At 43.1% G+C, this 23,794-nt stretch overlaps 1 protein-coding gene across 4 annotated transcripts in view; it reads right to left on the bottom strand.

Moving 5' to 3' along the window:
• The window catches only part of glra4a (glycine receptor, alpha 4a), a 59,203-nt gene that overhangs the window by 18,460 nt on the left and 16,949 nt on the right, over positions 1-23,794 (bottom strand). For all 4 annotated transcript variants that reach the window (XM_087992287.1, XM_043704300.2, XM_043704302.2 and 1 more), the window contains 2 exons: positions 12,853-12,920; positions 4,997-5,220 (listed from right to left, as the gene is read on the bottom strand). In XM_087992287.1, the coding sequence (XP_087848413.1) occupies positions 4,997-5,220; positions 12,853-12,920 (292 nt within the window). The remainder of the gene's footprint in view (positions 1-4,996; positions 5,221-12,852; positions 12,921-23,794) is intronic.

Raw genomic sequence — 23,794 nt, 5'->3', positions numbered from 1 at the left:
AGGTGATTCAGTGACCTTATCAGGAAGGATAACCTTGGTGAAGGACATCCAAAATATAAATTGTCCTCCAAGGCAGAGCAACTTTACAGATCAATTCTGGGATCAAGCAAAGTCGAAAGTTGTCAAGCAAAAGACCTTCCAAGTCTGAAGAGAACACATTCTGGAAGAATAGTGAAACCTCCAGAGCACTTGAATATGACAAGTCAGAACCTTGGGAAATGGATTAGTGGTAAATACAATTATACACATGGATGTATTATATTAACTTTGGGACAAAGCTTAGGGTGAGGTGTTGTATAATGACTTCAGAAGGGTTAATGTTAGAGGCTGCATTAAGCCCTACCAATCTGAGGATGGCAAAAGGAATTAGGTGGTGGAAGGAAGGTAAAACAGCCCTGAATTCAAAAAAGGACAGACTTTAGGTCTCCTCACAGTCTTAATAACAATGTCTAGCTTACTCATGCCATTTGCACCTGATTGCTATCATGCAATAAGCTACAAGCTGCTAGTTTAGAAAGAAAAATAGGGAAACAATGAAACAAGTTGTTAGCTGTTGATAGCACAGCACCTACAGCATTTGATGATAGCGGGTCAGAGGCTCAATGTGTTATTAATGGGTGACAAGTTCTAGTCACCTGGCACAGTCTTTGCTGAACATTTATATCTTTGAGGCACGCATGCTTTGTTAGATATTAACCTCCCTTTGCAGGGACAACATGAGTTGTCCCCTCCCACTCCACCAAGGATATGCAGGTCTTTGGACTCCTCCATCGCCAGACCACAACAAAACGACGGTTGGAGGAAGAGCGCCTCATCTTCCGCCTAGGAACCCTCCAACCACAAGGGATGAACTTGGATTTCACCAGTTTCCTCATTTCCCCTCCCCCCACCTTGTCTCAGTCAAATCCATCGAATTCAGCACCGCCTTCCTAATCTGCAATCTTCTTCCCGACCTCTCCGCCCCCACCCCAGTCTGACCTATCACCCTCACCTTGACCTCTTTCCACCTATCACATTTCCTCCCCCAAGTCCCTCCTCCCTACCTTTTATCTTAGCCTGCTGGACACACTTTCCTCATTCCTGAAGAAGGGCTTATGCCCGAAACGTCGATTCTCCTGTTCCTTGGATGCTGCCTGACCTGCTGCGCTTTTCCAGCAACACATTTTCAGCTCTGATCTCCAGCATCTGCAGACCTCACTTTCTCCTCCAACATGAGTATAGCCCAGGGGTGGGGTACCTGTGGCCTTAAGGCAAAATGGGGCCTTCTAGGCCATTGTGTGTGGCCTTTTGAATGAATCCAAATTTTGCAACATTCACGAGAAATGCTTTCTTGCTTTTCAACCACTTATTGCTGCGAATCTACATTCTCCTACTTAACCAAAATCAAGACGCCCTTAAGGTCACAAATGACGGATACCCATCCAGAGGATCTGCTAAAACTGCAGACCTCCATGCTGCAACCAAATATTCAAATGCTTTCCTACAAAAAACAGTCACAACAAAGTCATTAAAAGGTTAGTTAACTTTAGAATTAACATTTAAAAATTTTTTTTTTAGTTAGTTAGTACATAGTGGTTAGATTTTTACAAAATAATGTGAATTTTAAAGAATATATAATTGAAGTTTCTTGGATGCGGCCTTATTAGATTACAACTAACATAATGCGGCCTTCCAATGTGAAAAGGTCCCCCACCTCTGGTATAGCATTTAAATGGCATAGATGTAAATATTAAAAAGTCAGTCTCTATTGTAATCCAGATCTTTATGGGATCATGTTTCCAGTGCTTCACGGTGCCAAAAGCTTAATTAAAATCAGTGAGAATTGCATTTACACTTTAGTATCTTCGGGGAATTGTGCAACATCTTTCACACATGATTAATTACTCAGAGGTACAGTCACACTCATTAGTCAGATCATTACAAGAGCAATTAGTGGCACAGCAATCTCATAAACTGACCAGTGTCCTTAGGGAAGTGTACTAATCCAGGCACCACATCACTCAGATCAACATGGGATATCTAGCGTTCACTTAAACTTGGAAATTGGGCATCAATTTAAAATCACACCATGAGGACAGGTGCTTGAAAAGTGCAGTGTCAACCCGGTATGTCACAGATTAGATACAGAGTAATGCTGTCTCTGCACTGACCCCATCAAACACTTCCAGAACAGAAATAGCACAGATTAGATACAGAATAAAGCTCATTCTCACTGTCCGATCAAAATACTCCCAGGACAGATACAGTACGAGTTAGGTATAGAATAGAGGTCACACTACACTGTTCCCATTAAACACTTCCATGACAGGGACAGCACAGGCTAGATGCAGAGTAAAGTTCCCTGTATGTTATCCCCATCAAACACTCCCAGGACAGGTACAGCACTGTCCCCATCAAACAATCCCAGGCATATTGTGTACAGTTTTGGTCATCCTGTTTGAGAAAAGACATAGTTAAACTAGAAAGAGTGCAAAGACGATTTATGAGGATGCTGCCAGGACTAGTAGGCCTGAGTTATAGGGAGAGGTTGGCCAGGATAGGACTTTACTCCTTGGAACAGAGAAGAATGAGGGGTGACCTTATTGACGTGTGCAAAATCATGAGGGGCATTGATAGGATGAACGCATATTGTCTTTTCCCCAGGGATGGGGAATTGAAAACTAGGCTAAAGGTGAGAGGGGAAAGATTTAAGAAGGACCTAAAGGGCAACTTCTTCACTCAGAGAGTGATGCGTAATTGAAATGGACTGCCAAAGAAAATGTTTGAGGCAGGTACAATAGCAACATTTAAAAACATTTGCACAGGTACATGAATAGGAAGGGTTTCGAGGGACATGGACCAAATGCGGGCACTTGGGACTAGCAGAGTGGGCACCATGGTCAGCATGGACAGTTTCGGCTGAAAGCCCTGTTTCCATGCATATTACTTTATGACTCTGGATGACTCTACGACAATTACTCTATGCGATTAGATTCAGAGTAAAGCTCCCTATACATTGTCCACCTCAAACACTCCAAGTTGAGTAACTGCAAGGTGTTAGATACAGAGTAAAGCTCCACCAATATTGTCCCCTCAAACGTGCCCCGGATATTACTATAAAGAGTTAGATGCAGAGTAACACTTTCACCATTAAGCACTCCCAGGACAGATACAGCATGGGGTTAGGTTCAAACTAAAGCTCTTGCTGCTCTTTTTCTCTTTTAAATGGCAAGTAAAGCTACCTTATAAACTGAAAGCAAAGCTCCTTTTAAACTGACCCCCTCAAACACTTCCAGGAAGGGTACAGTATGTGGTCAGCGATAAGCTTCCTCTATTCTTTTAAACTGACAGCTACCTCTAAACAGTCCTCATCAAACACTCCCAGGACAGGTACAACATTGGTTTAGAAATGGGGTAGAGCTTTCTCTACTCTTTTAAACAGAAGGTATACTGAACATAAAGTTGCTTTTGTCCTTTTAACCTAAAAATAAAGCTCCCCCTATACTTTTAATCTGAAAGTAAACCAAAAGCAAAACTCCCAAAAAAACTGTGCCGATCAAACACTCCCAAGATAGTGTAGTTTATCTGGACTTTAGCAAAGCTTTTGACAAGGTCCACATGGGAGACATGAGAAGGTTAAAGCACATGAAATTGAAAGAAACCTGGTGAGATGGATCAAAAATTGGCTAAGTAATCAGATGCAAGGGGTAGTGGTAGTGGTGGAAGTCAGTTGAAGTGACTGGAGGCCAGTGTCCAGCAGTGTAACTCCCGACCCCCCCGCTCCGCCACGTGCCCCTGCAAGGCTCAGTCCTGGGACACACTGTTTGTTATACAACTAAATGATACAGATAAAAACATGGGGGGAATGTTAAGCAGGTTTGCAGGTGACACCAAGATTGGTAGGGTGGTTAATAGCAAAGAAGATGGTTATGGGTTACAGGAAGATATAGATGGGTTGGTCTGATGGGCGGAGCAGTGACAGATGGTATTTAACCCTGATAAGTGCGAGCTGATGCCCTTTGGAAGAAGAAACAAGATGAGGGAGTATTTAATGAATGGCAGTACACTGGGTAGCTTAGAGGAACAGAGGGATCTTGAGGCAATTATTCACAGATCTCTGAAATCAGCAAAGCATGTGAATAGAATCATTAAGAAGGCATACGGGACACTTGCTTTCATCAGTCATGGCACAGAGTATAAGAACAAGGAGGTACGTTGGTGTTGTACAGAACATTAGTCAGGCCACAGCTGGAGTGCAGTTCTGGTCACCTCACGACATGAAGGATGTGACAGCACTGGAGGGGCTACAGGGGAGGCTCACCAGGATGTCGCGTGGGATGGAAAAACTGAGCTATAAGAAGAGGCTAGATAGACTTGGATTGTTTTCTTCAGAGCAAAGAGGACTGGGGATGGGGGTGGGGGGTTGGAGTGTGTGATTGATGTGTATAAGATTATGAAGGGTATGGACAGAGTGAAAGCAGCTGCTCCCCTGGGTTGAGGGGTCAAGCATGAGGCGGCATAGTTTTAGGGTGAGGGGCACGAGATTCAGAGGGGATTTGAGAAAAACAACATTTTCACTCAGTGGGTGGTGGGAATCTGGAGTGCACTGTCAGAGGAGTGGAGGCCAGAAACCTTACACCTTAAAAATAATTGGATAAGTACTTGAAATATCAAGGATATAGGACAAATGCGGGAAATTGGGATTAGCCCACCTGTAGTGATAGTTTTGTTGGTGCAGGCTCAATGGGCCAATGGGCTTTTTCTGAAGAGTATGACTCTATGACTCTACAACAGAGTAAAGTTCCCTCCGCACTGTCCCCATCAAACACAACCAGGTCAAGCACTGCACAGGGTTAGATACACAGTAAAGTTCCCTCCACACTGTCCCCATTAAACACAGCCAGGTCAGGGACTGCACAGGATTAGATACAGAGTAAAATTCTCTCCATGCTGTCCTCATCAAACACTCCCAGGACAGGGTCAGCATAGGGTTAGATGGACAGCTATCAGCCCTTACCTGATACTGTACAACACGTTGCCATTTTTGAAGATCCGCAGCAGTTTGTTGTCTGTTGTCACTGCGTGGAAATTGGCCCCTTTCTCGTTGGCAAAAAACAGGTCTGGCTTCCAGATGGAGTCCAACATGGAAGGATCAAGGTCAAGGGAGTCATCGGGGTACTCACTGTACGCTAACCGAGGGTCATTCCACTCTTGCCGTAAGAAGACGTTGAGTCTATAATCCTGAGAGAAACAACAGGCAGTTTGATCCACCAATTCTATCGGAAGGATTATGTGAACTGCCAACTGATCGCATTGTCTTGTATTCCCAGCTGAGAAACAGACCATTCTGCCAACACCCTGTGCTCCATATGAACCTCCTGTTCTTCCATTTCTCCCTTGTTTGTTTTTCCAGCTTCCCTTTGTAATGGATTATAATTGTTCACCTCAACAACTTCCTTTTGCAGATGTTCCACATTGCAGAATCATTGAATCATAGAATAGAAGATCACAGAATCCCTACAATGTGGAAGCAGGCCATTAGGCCCAACAAGTCCACACCGACCCTCCAAAGAGTATCCCACCCAGACCCGTTCCCCTATATTTACCCCTGACTAATGCACCCAACCTACACATCCCTGAACACCGTGTGCAATTTAGCATGGCCAATTCACCTAATCTGCACATCTTTGGATTGTGGGAGGAAACTGGAGGACCCGGAGGAAACCCACGCAGACACGGGGAGAATGTGCAAACTCCACACAGACAGTTGTCCGAGGCTGGAATCAAACCCAGGTGCCTGGTGCTATGAGGCAGCAGTGCTAGCCACTGAGCCACTGTGCCACCCTAATCATAGAGCTATACAGTACAGAAAGAGGCCAATCAACCCATCATGTCTGTATTGGCTCCTGAAAGAGCGACCCAGCAAGTCCCATTCTCTATGATTCTATATATCAAGCTCTCTCTTGAAAGCTCATCTGGAATCCACCTCCACCACTCTCCCAGGCAACACATTCCAAATCCTAACAATTCTCTGAGTAAAGAAGTTCCTCCTCATTTAACTCCTAGCTCTATTGTTGACAATACTGAAATTGTGATCTCTAGATACTGATATACTAACTAGTGGAAATAGAATATTTCCACCCTGTCAAAATTGTTCACGGTTTTGAACACCTCAATTAGGCCACCTCTTAGTCTACTCTGCTACAAGAAGAATAGGCCCAATTTCTACAATCATTCCTTAGATCTAAAATCCTTCATTCCTGGTGTCATTCTAATAATCTCCTTGAAGTCTCTGCAGGGCTTAAACAACCTTCGTTAAGTAAGATGCCCAGAACTAAACACAGTATTCCAAATGTGATCTGATCAATGACCCAGAGAGGTATAGCAGCAGTTCCTTGCTTTTATACATTATCTCCACTCTCTTGCTTTCAAAATTTCTACTGAGTTTCTGAAACATCTTCTCTGCAACTACTTTACAGAAGTCTTTTTGAATTTTAAAGAGCTCTCTCAAATAACCTGGCCTATTCTCGAGACATGAGTCCTGCCTGTTTAGTCTATCCTGCCCATTCCTCTGTGGGTCAATTCTACCTGTTCTGTTCTCTTGTCCTACATGAGCATAAAACAGAAATGGACACAGTGACCTTCCCCCTTGCCTCTGGGTCACTGTTGCCCATGGTGGCCACCCTTTTTCAACTACCCCTTCACCATCTGATACTCTCCTCAAGCAGCTCTAGTCCAATTTCTTTTGTGTGTTCAGAGGTCTACTTCAACCTTGCTACTCAACAGATCAAAGTAAATGAGCCCACAGCCTGACAATCACAGGATCCCTCACTGACTGTCAAGTTGGTCACAGTCAATACAGACCCCAGGCTAGGGCTGGGGTGTGGTGTGGTGTGAAGGAAAGAGAAATTAAAGCAAAAACAGCATAAAGTAATGGGATGGTTAGATATGGTCAAGCTTTCGGACTTGGACACAGAGGAGGAGACCACTCAGTCCATTGGCTGCCATTCTGGGCTTGTTTGCTCTGATAGACTTTTTCGACTCCCAAGAGAGGGGAGAGAGAAAGGGAAAGAGAGTGGTGCAAATGGGGAAAGATAGGATGCTGGGACGTTTGCTTGCTTGCTTTGGAATTTGGCTGGAAGCCATGACAAGATGATGACAGAAATATGGTGTTAAATCTTACCTGGAATAATGGATTTGGGGGTGAGTTTCCTAGACAGCTTATACTCCAATGGGTAATTTATTTGTTCCATGGGACTTATCACAATCCCTCTGCTCCCACCAGCCTGGACTATATGCCTACCTCTCTGATGCCCTGATATATCCCCTCTAGCCACATCCTCTTGACTACCCTCCTGATTCCAAAACTGGCTATCCATTCTGTCTAGATCTGACTCCCCCCACCAGACGGTTTTGAAGGTAGTATTCCTACGTTTGCGCTAAAAGCTCTGAGTTCAAGACTTACTCTAGACTTGGTGGCCCTAGAAACGTGGAAAATTGGAACAGCAGTAGGCTATTCAGCCCTTCAAACCTGTTTCACCATTCAATAGGATCCTGGCTGATCATCCAACATAGTACCTTTTCCTGACTTGTGTGCACACTCATTGATCCCTTTAGCCCTGAGAACTAAATCTAACTCTTCTTGAAAACATTCAATAATTTGGCCACAACTGCTTTCTGTGGTAGAGAATTCCATAGGCTCAACACTCTATGGGTGAAGAAATGTCTCTTCGTCTCAGTCCTAAATTGCATACTGCATATCCTTAGACTGTGACCCTGGACTCTCTGGTCATCAGGAACACCCTTCCTGCAATTACCCTGTCTTCCTGTTGGAATTTTGTAGGTTTCTATGAGATGCCCTCTCATTCTTTTACAATACAGTGAATATAGTCCTAACCGATCCTATCTCTCTTCACATGTCTTTACTGCATACCAGGAATCAGTCTGGTCAACCTTCGCTGCACTCCCTCCACAGCCAGACATGCTTCCTCAGATAAAGAGACCAAAACTGCAGGCAAGGTGAGTCATAACACAGCCAAACAGCCACCCTGTAAATCTCTCCATTAGGTGATTGTACATGGAGAAATTCCTGATGAGGCAGTCCCTTGAGGTGACTGCAGTGCAATGGCCTCTTTATGTTCAATGAAGACTCCATGTGGAGGATCTTGATCTGATGGATTACCACATGCCCAAATACCTCTCCAACCTAGATGGATACACTGACCTCACCCCAACCCTCAACACCAACAAATGCAGCAGAATGCAAAGCATCAATGCTGGGTTCCATTCCCTGAAAACACTGATGGCAAGAAACTCAGCAAGGTAGCCATTTTGTGGCACAGAATACAGAACAACCTCGATTATCCGAACAAGACAGGCAGGGAGTATTTTGATCGAATAACTGAGAGTTTGGATAACAGATTGTTTGGATAATGGATAGCGTTTTTACGGGACCTCGATAATTTGTTCAGATAATCCAAAATTTGGATAATTAAGGTTGTACTATATATCTCTTCACTTGAGCACCTGCCCATTAACTCTCACATGCATATTGGAGATTTAAGATGGCCATGCCTGTGTCTGGAAGTGGGTGCCCCCTGCTGACGTTACTCTGTCCCTGGTGGGTGCAGATGGAATCCTCACAATGTGGAATCAGTCCATTCGGTCCAGCAACTCCATACCCACCCTCTAAACAACATCCCACCCAGACCCATATCCCTACATTTTCCCATGATTAATCCACCTAGCCTGAATACAATGGACATTTCAACACGGCCAACCCACCTAACCTGCACATCTTTGGATTGTGGGAGGAAACTGGAGCACCCAGAGGAAACCCACCCAGACATGGGAAGAATGGGAAAACTCCACACAGGCAGTAGCCAGAGGCTGGAATCGAACCCAGGTCTCCTGGTGCTGGGAGGCAGCAGTGCTAACCACTGAACCATAGTGCCTCCTTGCTGCCATATTTTTGTGAAAGCTGAACTCAGAAGAGCCAGCAGAAATACACAGCAGTGTCAACCCCAGGGAATTTGTGATTGCAGCAATCACTGCTGTCCTGTGAAGATCCAAGTTTTCATCATGTGACTTTGTCCAAAGACATTAAATTCCAGGGAAGGAATTTGTAGTCTGACTAAACCCAGATATTTGTCATTTGCATCTGATGTGACTTTGTCAGAAGCCACAGCTTGGAAGACAAATTAACACGTCCAATTGCTCAAGTGGTTGTGGGTGACCTCCCTGTAGCCCAAGATGGGTCAGCTTGTGATACCCTTCCCCTGTGTCGGATTAACCTGCTGATATCAAGAGGGCTATGAGCAGAGTATTTACACCAAAGCCTTGGTTAACACACAAACAACAAAGGCTTGAGAATAAGGTGTTTATCAGGTTTGAAAAATATAACAAGGCTCAGTTCTCAGCATCAACTATTCACAATATCATACAGTCATCAAATCATAGAGGTTGACAGCACAGAAAAACGTCTCTTCGGCCCATCAAGTCTGCACCTGTCCAAACCAACCACCCAACTATTCTCATTCCATTTTCCATCACGTGCCCTATCGCCTTGTATGCCTTAGTATCTCAAAGAACAAAGAAAATTAGAGTCGAAGGGTGTGGTGCTGGAAAAGCACAGCTGGTCAGGCAGCATCCGAGGAGCAGGAGAATCATTCCTGATGAAGGGCTTATGCCCGAAATGTCAACTCTCCTGCTCCTCGGATGCTGCCTGACCGGCTGTGTTTTTCCAGCACCACACTCTTTGACTCTGTTCTCTAGCATCTGCAGTCCTCACTTTCTCCAAAGAAAATTACAGCACTGGAACAGGCCTTTCAGCCCTCCAAGCCTGTGCCAATCCAGATCCTCTATGTAAATCTGTCGCCTATTTTCTAAGGATCTGTATCCCTCTGTTCCCTGCCCATTCATGTTTCTGTCTGGATACATCTTAAATGGCGCTATCATGCCCTCCACTACCACCTCTGCTGGAGACGCATTCCAGGTACTTACCGACCTCTGTGTGAAGAACTTTCCACACATATCTCCCTTAAACTTTTCCCCTCTCACCTTGAACTCGTAACCCCTTGTAATTGAGACCCCAATGGGAAAAAGCTTCTTGCTATCCAGCCTGTCTACACCGCTCATGATTTTGTCAACCCCAATCAGGTTCCCCCTCAACCTCCTTCTTTCTAATGAAAATCATCCTAATCTACTCAGCCTCTGGTCATAGCTAGCGCCCTCTATACCAGGCAACATCCTGGTGAACCTCCTCTGCACCCTCTCCAAAGTATCCACATCCTTTTGGTAATGTGGCAACCAGAACTGCATGCAGTATTTCAAATGTGGCTGAACCAGATGACCTGCCAACTCTTGTAACTGAATACCCCATCCGATGAAGGAAAGCATGCCATGTGCCTTCTTGACCACTCTATCGACCTGCGTTGCCAACTTCAGGGAACAATGAACCTGAACACCCAGATTTCTCTGTACATAATTTTCTCCAGGGCTTTTCCATTTACTGTATAGTTCTCTCTTAAAGTGGATCTTCCAAAATGCATCACCTCACATTTGCCCGGATTGAACTCCATCTGCCATTTCTCTGCCCAACTCTCCAATCGATCTATATTCTACTGTGTTCTCTGACAGTCCCGTTCACTATCTGCTACTCCACCAATCTTAGTGTCTCAAGTGCACAGCAAAATACTTCTTAAACATTATGAAGGTTTCTATCTCTACCCATTACAGGCAGTGAGTTCCGGATTCCCATCTCCCTCTGAGCAAAAGAAGCCACCTCTCATCCCCTGTAAACCTCCTTCCCTTTTCTCAAATCGCTGTCCCCTGGTCACTGATCCCTCCACAAAGGGTAAAACTTTCTTCCAGTGTAGTCTAGCTATGCCCTTCATAGTTTTATGTACCTCAATCATGTTCCCTCTCAGTATCTTCTTCAAAGAAAATAATCCGTTTGTCCAATCTCTCTTCATAACTAAAACTTTCAGCTCAGGGAACATTCTGGTAAATCTCCTCGGCACCCTCTCCAGTCTTATCACTTCCCTCCTATAATGTGGATTCCAGAACTGCTCAATACTCCAGCTGTGCCCTAAAGAACATTATATACAATTTCAGCATCATCTCCTTGCTCTTAAACTCTATGCTTTGGTGATTTGCAAATATCCCTTCTTAAGCACTTTATCTACCTGTCCCACTACATTAAGAGCTGAAAATGTGTTGCTGGAAAAGCGCAGCTAGTCAGGCAGCATTCAAGGAACAGGAGAATTGACGTTTCGGGCATAAGCCCTTCCTGAAGAAGGGCTTATGCCCGAAACGTCGATTCTCCTGTTCCTTGGATGCTGCCTGACTAGCTGCGCGTTTCCAGCAACACATTTTCAGCTCTGATCTGCAGCATCTGCAGCCCTCACTTTCTCCGCTACATTAAGAGACCAATGTACATGTACACCAAGGTCACTCTGATCTTTGGTGCTTCCCAGGGCTCGACCATTCATCATGTATTCTCTTACCTTGTTTGCCCTGCCCAAGTGCAGTATCTCACACTTGTCTGGATTGAATTCCAATTGCACTGAACAGCCTATCTAACCAGCCTAGTAATGTAAGGCTATCCTTCTCACTATTTACTATCTATAATGACTTTGAGGACAAAGCAGAGTGTAATGTACCCACATTTGCTGATGATGTAAGAACTTATGGAAGACATGTTGCGATGAGCACACAAAGCATCTGCAAGGGGATATAGATAGATGGAGCAAAAACTTGGCAGATGGAGTTTAATGTTGGGAAGTGTGAGGTCATGAACTTTGAGAGGAAGAATCAAAAAGCAGACTATAATTAAAATGGAGAGACTCCAAAACAAAAGTGTAGCACAAAGGGATCTGGACATTCTTGTATGTGAAACACAACAAGTTAGGAGCAGGTGCAGAAAGTAATGAAGAAGGTAAATGAAATTTTAGCCATTATTGTTAGGGGTTGGAGTTTAAAAATAGGAAAGTCTTGTTACAGGGTATTGGTGAGACCTGACCTGAAGCACTGTGTACAACGTTGGTCCCTGCGTTTTAAAAAAAAAGGACGTATTGGCATTGAAGGGAGCTCAAAAGAGATTCAAAAGATTGATTCCTGGGATGAAAGGGTTGACTTAATAGGAACTGCTGAACAGGTTGGGCCTGTCTTCATTAAGAGTTTAGAAGAATGAGGTGATCTTGCTGAATCAGACAAGAGGGAGCTTGACAGAGTTGATGTTGAGAAGGTGTTTCCAATCGTTGGGGATAGCTTGAACTAGGAGATGTTGAGGAAGTCTCAATTGAAACAATGATGCATAACAATTTTTTCTCCCAGAGGGGAATGAATGTCTGGAATTCTGCACTGCGGAGAGTTGTAGTCACTGAGATATTTAGAGAGACAGCAGGTTGTTGACTTGAAGTATTGAAGAGCTGAGCACTATGAGGAGTTAGCATTAAAGAGACCTGGGGCAGATCAGCCATGATCTTATGGAATACAGTGCATATCTGAGCAGTCAAATGGTCTACACCCACTCCCTTTTGTTTTGCTATGGTTTAGATTTTCCCAAAGGGATAAATATTGGAAAACACTGGGGTAAAGTCCCCTATCTTCTTTGAAATGTGCCAAGTGATCTTTCATATCCATCTGAGAGGGCAGGCAAAGTCTCAGTTTAATTTTGTGCATGTAAGATACAACTTCTGACAGCACAACAAGTCATACCCAAAACTTGGAGTGTCCCCTTCAGGGGAAACCAGTCGGTGCAAACCTGTTCTTGCAAAGAAGGTGATTAAAATAGAGCAGGGCAAGAGCCGGTGAAGTAATCATTGCCACTATCTCACACAATTGAAACAGATAACCCAGTCCAATGCTCACCATGGTCGTTTCAGTCACTGAACCAAAACTGTTAATGAAAATATTGCAAGTGACATTCACTGGAGGACCTGGAAAACAAAGAATACAATAGTTAGAAGAGTAAGAAAGAGACACTGACTCAGAGAGGTTGACAATAAGAAACAGAGAGGGGATGAAGGTAAGAGACAGTGAGACCAAGGCAAAGAGGGAGAATGATACTAAGGGAGTGGGTATTAGGTGAAAAAGAAAGAAAGCAAGGGCAAAAGAGATAGAGGCCAGAAGGAAAGAGTGATCAAGGGCAAGAGAATGATAGTGAGAGTGAGCAAGTGCTAGAAAGCAAGGTTAGAGGTGAGAGAGAAGGTGAAAGGAAGAGATCAAAGTTGAGAGCATGAGAGAAGGAGAGGATGAAAAGGGAGTGAGAAACGGTGATAGTGAGCGAGAGCATAGGATGAGGGCAAAAGGGAGAGCATGAGAGAGAAAGGGTAAGAGTAAAGAAGTGTGTGAGAAAAGAGGAGTGGGCCAGAGAGTGTGAAAGGAGAAGACTAAAGCTGCGACAGAAGGTGAGTTAGGGAGAAAGGCTAGACAGAGAGAGCAACGAGGAAGGGAAAGGCAGTCAGAATTAGAGGTGTGACAAAAAGAGAGTAGAAGAGAGACAGAGAGAGAGAAATAAAAGAAGCACAGACAAGTATATAAAAGTTCAAGAGATCAAAAAAAAGGTAAAGAGGTTAAGGCAGATGGACAGAGAGAAGGTGAGAGACAGAAATGCTTCTCTTCTGCACTGGTTAGGAAGTGGTGCAGACAGCCCATTTTCAATAGCTTAGTGGCTGATTGTATGGCAGATATGGATGCATTTTGCAATATTTGTTTATGATTAGACATCACTCAATCTATACTGTTTCTGGCAATGTTACATTTACACATCAATGATATGTTCCACCCAATTTAAATGGGAATAAGAACCTTCTTATATTTTCAGTCCACCTGATGAGGGATTCCTACATAGTGTAAATCATCAGGGCAGAGACACAGCCATTCAGTGCCACCTATCCAGAAGGCAGTATGAATGAGGGAGGAGAGTGGAGAGGAGATTGATATTACCATTCTGGCAATTTGCTGCTGAGGCAGCACCAGTCACAATCAGATCAATAGGATTTCCCAGTTCACTGGGGGTCTAAAGTAGGGTGAGTGTTCGGGACAACTTGACCACAATAATAAAGTCACTGTAAGTGTCTCTGAGTCCTGAAGCCTGGTGTAGCAGGACATTGAGGCACTATGATCAGCAAAAGGTAGGCACAGGCCCTGGGATTCAAGAACCCACAGAGTCTTCCAGCACAGTAGGAGGCCATTCTGCTGGTAGTGTGCATGCTGGCTCTTTGAGGTCATTCACCTGCTCTTTCCACCTGGCCCTGCTACTTCTTTGCCTTCCAAGATTTGTTTAGAAAGCACATTCCCACTATATAAAATATAATTCTTAACATGTTGCTGGCTTTGTTTGACCAAGTATCTTAACGTTGTGCCTAGAGGAAAGGCTAGAGAAAATAGGAGCAGGTGTTGAGTTCTCTGTCCTGTTGTCTGCTCCACCACTCCATATGGCATGGTATTAAAGAGTTGAATTGTATTGAATTGAATTAGGTTTATTGTCACATGCTCACATGAGTGTCATGAAAGATTTACAAGTCACCATTTAGATCATCGTCTTTGGTACAAAGGTACCTAGCTACAGAGTCTTAGTTACAAAGCCGAAAAATAAGGAAAATATAGTTAATAATTTCTTATTAAAAAAGCAGAAACACAGTTAACAGTTCAACACCACAGTCAACAATCACATGGTCATGGTGGGTTCACACTCCTCGCATTGCCCATAGTGTGAGGTGCATTAGTCAGAGGGAAATGGGTCTGGGTGGGTTACTCTTTGGAGGGTCGGTGTGGACTTGTTGGGCTGAAGGGCCTGTTTCCGTACTGTAGGTAATCTAATAATTAAAAAAACAAGGGTTCGACCTTCCCCACGCCCCACTGCCCTGGGCCACCTACTCCCATTCTTGTCACCCATCTCCTCATGCTGCCTACTCCTGAGAGGGCATGAAAAAGAAAGGGCAGGGGTAAAAAAACTGAAGATGAGCATATAGGTGTGCAATGGAGGGCAGTGGGCTGGAATGTCTGATTTCCTGTCACAATTCTAGTCTTTTACCCATTTTGCATATGGCTTGATTGAAAGAAATCTGTCTGTATCAGATTTAAATATACCCATGATGAAGCAGCCACAATCCTCTGGGATCAAAAATTCCAAAGATTCACAACCCTTTGAGTGAAGAAATTTCTCTTTGTCATTATTCATCCTTTATCATGTGACCTTGCCCTGTGATTTAGCTGTCCCTGACCAGCAGAAATAATCTTTCAGTCTGTAGCCTGTCAAGTCCCTTCAGAATCCTCTATGTTTCACTGAAATGTTACACTTCTTCTAAACTTCAGAGAATGCCAACCCAATTAAATCAGAGAATAATCCTCTTATCCCAAGGTCCAACTGAGAGAACCTTCACTGAACTACCTTCAAAGCAAGTATATTCTCTCTGAAATATGGAAAACAAAACTGTATAGATATTCCAGTACTCCCTTATTCCTGTATCCTAGTCCCTTTTTAAGAAAGGCCAGTGTTCCATTTGCTTCCCTAATTGCTTGTATGAAACGTTTGTTAATTTTCTGTTTTTCATGTGAGTACACTCAGGTCCATATTGAACTCATGCTTTGAAATCAGAAAATGGCGCTAATGAAGTGAATGGGGTTAAGGCCGACAAATGCCCAAGGCTTGATAGTCTCCCATCCTGGAGTACTAAAGGTAGGGGTCTCAAAATGTTAGATGCATTGGTGATCATCTTCCATAAAGTTTGGAGCAGTTCCTACAGATTGGAGAGTGGAAACTGTCACCTCACTATTTGAAAGTGGATGGAAAGAAACAAAAACTATAGACAGTTAGTCTTGTATCAGTAATGGGGAAGATTCTTGAGCCTATTATTAAAGACCTGATAACAGAATATTTGGAAAGCATTAATGGGACTGAACAGAGCCAGGGTGAGTTTATGATTTAGCTGTTTTAATAAAAAATTGATCACTCTTTGTTGGTTTCCAAAACATGCCCAATCCTAAGTTTTTTTTACTATTGTTTGCAATATTACGAGCTTCTTATTTTAATCTAATACCATCCTCAACTTCTTTAGTAAGTCAGTGGCAGGCCTCTCTAACTGAGTTTTTGCTTTTCTAATTTAATGTATTTTTGTTGAGCATTATGAATTAGTTCTTTAAATTTTCACTTTATTTATTATCATACAAATTTTCTCAGCTCTTTCTTCTTACTGACAAATTTGCTTTACTTAATTTTAGAGTTCAATGTTGGGGTGGAAGTAAGTCAATTTTTCAAGCTTAATATGGAATTCAATGGTATTACAATCACTTTATCCCCATTAATGTTTAATTATGAGGTTGCTAGTTAACCCTGCCACATTGCATAATTCTTGGTACAAGGTAACTTTATTACAAGTTGATTCCAAATGTATTTATTCCAGGAAACTGTCACAAAAGCCTTCTACGAATTCATCTTCCAGGCTATGTTTTGTTAATTTGATTAGCTCAGTCTACATGAAGGTTAAACCTCCACATAATTATAATGTTGACTTTGTTGCAATCTCTAATTATTCAAGTTTGATGCTTTCTTCAACAGTAGAAATACAGTAAGGGGGCCAGAAAGTACTTACACCCAGAAGTCTATAGCCCATTGTTATTCAAAATCTTCGGCACTTATTCATTCTCCCACCAGCAGAAATAGAGTATTCTCAGAGGAAATTAGAAATTTTGAACATCTCTGTTAAATCTCGCAATAGCGCTGGACAAAAATCCCAATTTCTCAAATCTCTCCCTTTAGATAAGCTCACTCATTCCTGACACCATTCTATACACACTTTACTGTCATGACATTGTCCCTAAAGTATGAATACAACAGTGCAGCTGAGGCTTAGCATTCTTGCTTTGTATCTTCATTGCTTTATTAATAAATCCAAAGAATCTGTCTACTTTGTTTTTATCAGCTTTCTCAACTTGTCCTGCCACATGCAAAGATTTGTGTACATACATCCCCAGTTTATGATCTTACTATTTACTTTATATTGCTTCTCTTCCTTCTACTGACCAATACGCCTCTCTACAATTCCTTTTATTAAATTTCATCTGTTATATGTCTACACATTTCACCAGAGGGCTATATCCTCCCAAAGTTTCTTACCTTCCTCCTCATTATTTACTATATTTTCAACCTTTGTGTAATGTGTGGGCTTTGAAGAGATGTCCTGTATTCCCAAACTCAGATCATTCATATAAATATCAAAAAGAGCAGTGGTTCTAATATTCACTTCGGAAATATATCACTATATACTTCCTTCCAATGTGAAAAACAGTAGTTCACCACCATTCTTTGCTTTCTATCTCTAAGTTTTTTCCTGTATCTTTAATCTCTGGGCTGAATTTTGCCAATAAGCATACTGCATTGTATCTTTTCAAATGACTTTGAGAATTGGCTTGACAGTAGGAGACAAGAGGGTGATGGTGGAGGGTTGTTTTTCAGACTAGAAGTTTAGGTCCAGCAGTGTTCTGCAGGGATTGGCGCTGGATCCGCTTTTGTTTGTCATTGATCTCAATGGTTTGGATGAGAATTTAGAAGGCATGGTTAGTAAGTTTGTGATGACACCAAAATTAATGGTATAGTTTACAGTGATGAAGGTTATCTAAGATTACAAAGGGGTCATGATCAATTGGGCTAATGGACTGAGGAGTGGCAGATGGAATTTAATTTGGATAAATATGTGGTATTACATCTTGGTAAAACAAACAAGGGCAGGACTTTACAGTTAATGGCAAGGCCCTGGGTGGTGTTGTCAAACAGAGATACCTAGGGGTTCACGTATATAGTCCTTTAAATGTTACATGATAGATAGACAAGGTTGTTAAGAAAGTGTTTAGCATGCTTGCCTTCATTGCTCAAACCATTGAGTAAAAGAGTCAGGACATTATTTTGAAGTTGGACAGGACATTGGTGAGATCACTTTTGAAACACTGTGTACAGTTCTGGTCACCCTCTATAGGAAGAACATCATTAAATTGGAGAGGGTTCATAAAAGATTCACTAGGATGTTGCCAGGACTGGAGGGTTTGAGTTATAAGGACAGCCTGGATAGTCTGGGACTTTTTTCACTGGAATGTTGGAGTGGGATGACCTAATAGAGGTTGTAAAAATCATAAGGGGAATAGATAAGATGAACAAAAAAGGTCTTTTCCCTGGGGTGGAGGGGAGAGGTGAGGTGGAGTTCAAATTGAGGGGGCATGATTTTAAGGTGAGAGGAGAAAGGTTTAAAAGGGATCTGAGGGACAATGTTTTCATACAGATGGTGGTTCATATGTGGAATGAACTGCCAGAGGAAGTGGTAGATGCGGGTATGGTTATAACATTTAAATGACATTTGGACAGGTGCATGAATCAGAAAAATCTAGAAGGATATGCGCCAAATGCAGGCATGTTTAGTTTAGTTTGGGAAATTTGGTCAGCATAGACAAGTTGGATTGAAGGGTCTGTTTCCATGACTTTATGACTCTAGGTCCATATGAATAACATCAATTGAACTATCCCTAACCATAACCCTATCATCATTAGTGCTTGTGTAGTACTGATACCCTGTTAAATGGTACAATAAAAGCAGGATACTGGCTTGATACTGAGCATTCTACAACTTGTAGTGGACCATCAGCAGCAGCAGAACTGCATTCAACCACAAACTGTGTGCTCCTGTTGAATGCATTGTCCCTGGTAATCAAGGATGCAGATATTGTGTGAAGCTATGATGGGTGGACAGACTGACTGTCCTGAAAAGTGTGACCTCCAACCTAACAGATTCATGCCCTGATTCACCCTCACCGTCCTTCATCGTCTGGTCTTGTTAAATAATCAGTCTCTGCCAAATATCATGTAACGGAATGTTCAGCACACAGTCCTGTTTGAACCTAAGACACAGCCTTATTGCTGTGTAAGAGATCTCCCACAACAATGTGAGCCTTTTACTGCCCTGCCTAATTACAGAGTTTCCCCGCACTGTATTCTTATTAAAATTCCTATTACACCTTTTTATTTTCCCCCCATCGCTTGCCCCTCCTTGCTTTCCACTCTATCTCATCCTCTTTTCCTTTATTCATTTAAGGGATGTGAGATTGGCCAGCATTGTTGCTCATCTCAGTGAAAGTAGTCTTAAACAGCAGCAGCCCATTTGGTGGAGGTAAGCCCAAAATTCTATGAGGGAGGGAGTCGTTCTAGGATTTTGACCCAGTGTCTCAACCGTCATTATGTGTTGACTCCTCCCTCTCTTAATGCAGTAACTCTTCGTTATTTGCAGCCCAGATTCCTCAGCAAGCAGCTCTGTTTGTAGCTCACTGGGTACATTGAGCTGCTTGGTCGAAAATCTAACTGCTTCCCAATTTTTGAAAGCCACTGGAGCAATGGTTCATTTTGTGCCTAATTTGGGGACAGTTTGCAGGAATCGGTGCCAAACAAAACAGGAACAAAATTCTTGCTCATTAGTGGAGCTAATAGTTGCTTCTTATTTTCTTCTGCAGGAGAAGAGCGGGACAAATCCCAACAAATCTATCACTGTGAAACCTTCAGTTTTATATGAGTGATCAATACATTAAATCCATTCCAGAAGAAACAATTCAACCAATTCTTTACCCTGCTTCCCTGAGGCAACAGCCGATATTTATCACGTAAACAACATTGCTAAACTAATTACTGGTCACTACCTGATGGCTGTCTATGGAATTTCTCAGTGTGTAAATTTTCTGTTGTTCCGATGTTACAACGGCCAACTAATTTCATCGATTACAAAGCCCTTTCAGACATGCTGAGGTTGTGAGGGGCTCTATACTGATGCAAGTGTTTATTCAGTGGGCAATGCCACAGAGAGCAGTTTGTGCAATGAATTTATTCACAGGCTTTGGTGAACAATCAATGGCAAATTGGCAGAAATGGTGTGTTTGTTCTCAGCTATAGTACTCAAAGTAGTAGTGTCCTGCCTTTAACAAAAGAACAAAGAACAGTGCAGCACAGCAGCAGGCCCTCCAAGCCTGTGCCAACACTAAAAGTGTATTCATTTATAGGATCCCTATCCCTCTATTTCCTCCGATATTCATCCAAGTGCTTCTTGAATGCTGCTATTGTGTCTGTTCCCACCACCTCCTCTGGCAGCACGTTCCAGGCGCTCACCACCTTTTGCGTGAAAAACTTGCCTTGCATGTCTTTTTAAAATTTCCACCATTCCCCATCCCTTCAACCTGTGTCCCATAGTAATTGGCCCCTCCTCCATCCTGGGAAAGAGCCTCACATTTGCCACTCTATCCATGCCATTCACAATAGACAATAGACAATAGGTGCAGGAGTAGGCCATTCTGCCCTTCGAGCCTGCACCGCCATTCAATATGATCATGGCTGATCATTCCTAATCAGTATCCTCTTCCTGCCTTATCTCCATAACCCTTGATTCCACTATCTTTGAGAGCTCTATCCAACTCTTTCTTAAATGAATCCAGAGACTGGGCCTCCACTGCCCTCTGGGGCAGAGCATTCCACACAGCCACCACTCTCTGGGTGAAGAAGTTTCTCCTGAGCTCTGTCCTAAATGGTCTACCCGGTATTTTTAAGCTGTGTCCTCTGGTTCGGCACTCACCCATCAGCGGAAACATGTTTCCTGCTGCCAGAGTGTCCAATCTTTTCATAATCTTATATGTCTCAATCAGATCGCCTCTCAGTCTTCTAAACTCAAGGGTATACAAGTCCAGTCGCTTCAGTCTTTCAGTGTAAGGTAATCCCGCCATTCCAGGAATTGACCTTGTGAACCTACGCTGCACTCCCTCAATAGCCAGCATGTCTTTCCTCAAATTTAGAGACCAGAACTGCACACAGTACTCCAGGTGTGGTCTCACCAGGACCCTGTACCGCTGCAGAAGCACCTCTTTGCTTCTATACTCAATTCCTCTTGTTATGAAGGCCAGCATGCTATTAGCCTTCTTCACTACCTGCTGTACCTGCATGCTTGCCTTCATTGACTGGTGTACAAGAACACCCAGATCTCTTTGTACTGCCCCTTTACCTAAATTGATTCCATTGAGGTAGTAATCAGCCTTCCTGTTCTTGCTACCAAAGTGGATAACCATACATTTATCCACATTAAACTGCATCTGCCATCCATCTGCCCACTCACCTAACTTGTCCAGGTCACCCTGTAATCTCCTTACATCCTCATCATGTTTCACCCTGCCACCCAGCTTTGTATCATCAGCAAATTTGCTAATGTTATTGCTGATACCATCTTCTATATCATTAACATATATTGTAAAAAGCTGCGGTCCCAGCACGGATCCCTGCGGTACCCCACTGGTCACTGCCTGCCATTCCGAAATGGAGCTGTTTATCACTACCCTTTGTTTCCTATTAGCCAACCAATTTTCAATCCAATCTAGTACTTTGCCCCCAATACATGCGCCCTAATTTTACTCACTAACCTCCTGTGTGGGACTTTATCAAAAGCTTTCTGAAAGTCCAGGTACACTACATCTACTGGATCTCCCTCGTCCATCTTCAGAGTTACATCCTCAAAAAATTCAAGAAGATTAGTCAAGCATGATTTCCCCTTCATAAATCCATGCTGACTCTGTCCTATCCTTTTATTACTATCCAAATGCGTCGTAATTTCATCCTTTATAATAGACTCCAGCATCTTTCCCACCACAGAGGTCAGACTAACTGGTCTATAATTTCCTGCTTTCTCTCTCCCACCTTTCTTAAAAAGTGGTATAACATTAGCCACCCTCCAATCCTCAGGAACCGACCCCGAATCTATCGTACTCTGGAAAATAATCACCAACGCATCCATGATTTCCCGAGCCACCTCTTCAGTACCCTGGGATGCAGACCATCAGGCCCCGGGGACTTATCAACTTTCAATCTTATAAACTTCTGTCAGGTCGTCCATCAATCTTCAGCATTCCAGTGAAAACAAATTCCAGTCTATACAACCTTTCTTCCTAATTAAAATCCCCAAAACCAAGCAACATTCTGGTAAACCTTTTCTGTACCCTCTCCAAAACATTCACATCCTTCTGGTAGTGTGGTGACCAGAACTGTACGCAATATTCCAAGTGTGGCCTCAATAAAATTCTATAAAGCTGCAGCATTACTTGTATACCCTTGTACTCAATGCCCCTTCCAATGAAGGCAATAGGCCTTTTTTACTACCTTATCTACCTGAACTGCCATCTTCAGTGATCTGTCGATCTGTGCACCCTGATCTCTCTGCAATCAATACGCCAAAGGATTCTGCCATTCACTATACAATTTCCACCTGTACTTGACCTTCCAAAATGCATCACTTTACATTTGTCTGGATTAAACTCTACCTGGCACGTTTCTGCCCATGCCTCCAACTTATCTATATCCTGCTGTATCCTCTGACCATCCACTTCACTATCCACAACTCCACTAATATTTGTATTACCTGCAAACTTACACGTTAGACCAGCCACATTTTCCTCCAAATCATTTGTGCAGACAACGAACAGCAAAGGTCCCAGCACTGATCCCTGTGAAACACCACAAGTTACCACCCTTCATTCTAAAATGAATCCTTCCACCGCTACACTCTGTCTCCAAAGCCAGTTCTGTATCTATCTTGTCATCTCACTCCTGATACCACATAACTTCACCTCTTGTACCAATCTGCCATGAGGGATCTTATCAATGGCTTTACTGAAGTCCATGTAGACAATATCAACTGCTTTTCCCTAATCAATCATCTTCGTCACTTCCTCAAAAAACGTCATGTTAATGAGGCGTGACCTCCTCTGCACAAAACAATGATCTCTATCGCTAATAAGTGCACTTGCTTCTAAACGCAAAATTTCCTGACCACAGATGTGAGGCTCACAGCCCTGCAATTTCCCTGGATTATCTCTGTTACCCTTCTTAAACAATGGGATAATTTTGGCTATTCCTCACTCCTCAGGGACCTCAACCGTGGCCAGAGGATACAAAGATGTCTACCAATGCTCCAGCATTTGTTCTCTTGCCTCCCTCAATATTTGGGATGAATCCCAAAAGGACCCAGGGACCTATCTGCAGGGTCCGTCCCATTTAACATCTGGAATTAATAATAAATTGGGACAGAATACTACATGGCAATTTAATTTGGAAAGAGAGTAGTTGCTCTAGTTTGGCACATTCAAACAGAAAGTCATTAGGCTCCTCATGTCTGCAGAATAGAAAAATGCAGAAACCATTCATGCCTTCAAGGCTATTAAATAGGAACAGGAGGCCATTCAGCCCTCTCACATGATACATGGGTACAGGAGGTACTCATTCAGCTCTTTGAAATTGCTTTAACAATCAATTAAATCATAATCAATTGTTGGACAAACTGCATTAACCCTCCTTTACACCTTATCCCTTCATATTCTTCCCTGTTCCTATTGGTTGAAGCATCACAAACAGAATGCACTGATTCAATGTGAGTGGCAAAAGATTAGATTACTTACAGTGTGGAAACAGGCCCTTCGGCCCAACAAGTCCACATCGCCCCGCCGAAGCGCAACCCACCCATACCCCTACCTTTACCCCTTACCTAACACTACAGGCAATTTAGCATGGCCAATTCACCTGGCCTGCACATCTTTGGACTGTGGGAGGAAACCGGAGCACCCGGAGGAAACCCACGCAGACATGGGGAGAATGTGCAAACTCCACACAGTCAGTCGCCTGAGGCGGGAATTGAACCCGGGTCTCTGGCGCTGTGTGTCAGTGCTAACTACTGTGCCACCGTGCCACCCACAAAAAGAACAAAGACAATGTGAGGAAAGCCTTTCTCACATTGGGAGCGGTCAGAGT

This window comes from Chiloscyllium plagiosum, unplaced genomic scaffold (assembly GCF_037043375.1).
Source record: "Chiloscyllium plagiosum isolate Xiang-an unplaced genomic scaffold, Cpla_swu_hap1 HiC_scaffold_11, whole genome shotgun sequence".
Classification (NCBI taxonomy): domain Eukaryota; kingdom Metazoa; phylum Chordata; class Chondrichthyes; order Orectolobiformes; family Hemiscylliidae; genus Chiloscyllium; species Chiloscyllium plagiosum.
Note: the sequence above shows the minus strand (reverse complement) of the source record. Positions and strands in the feature narration are given on the sequence as shown.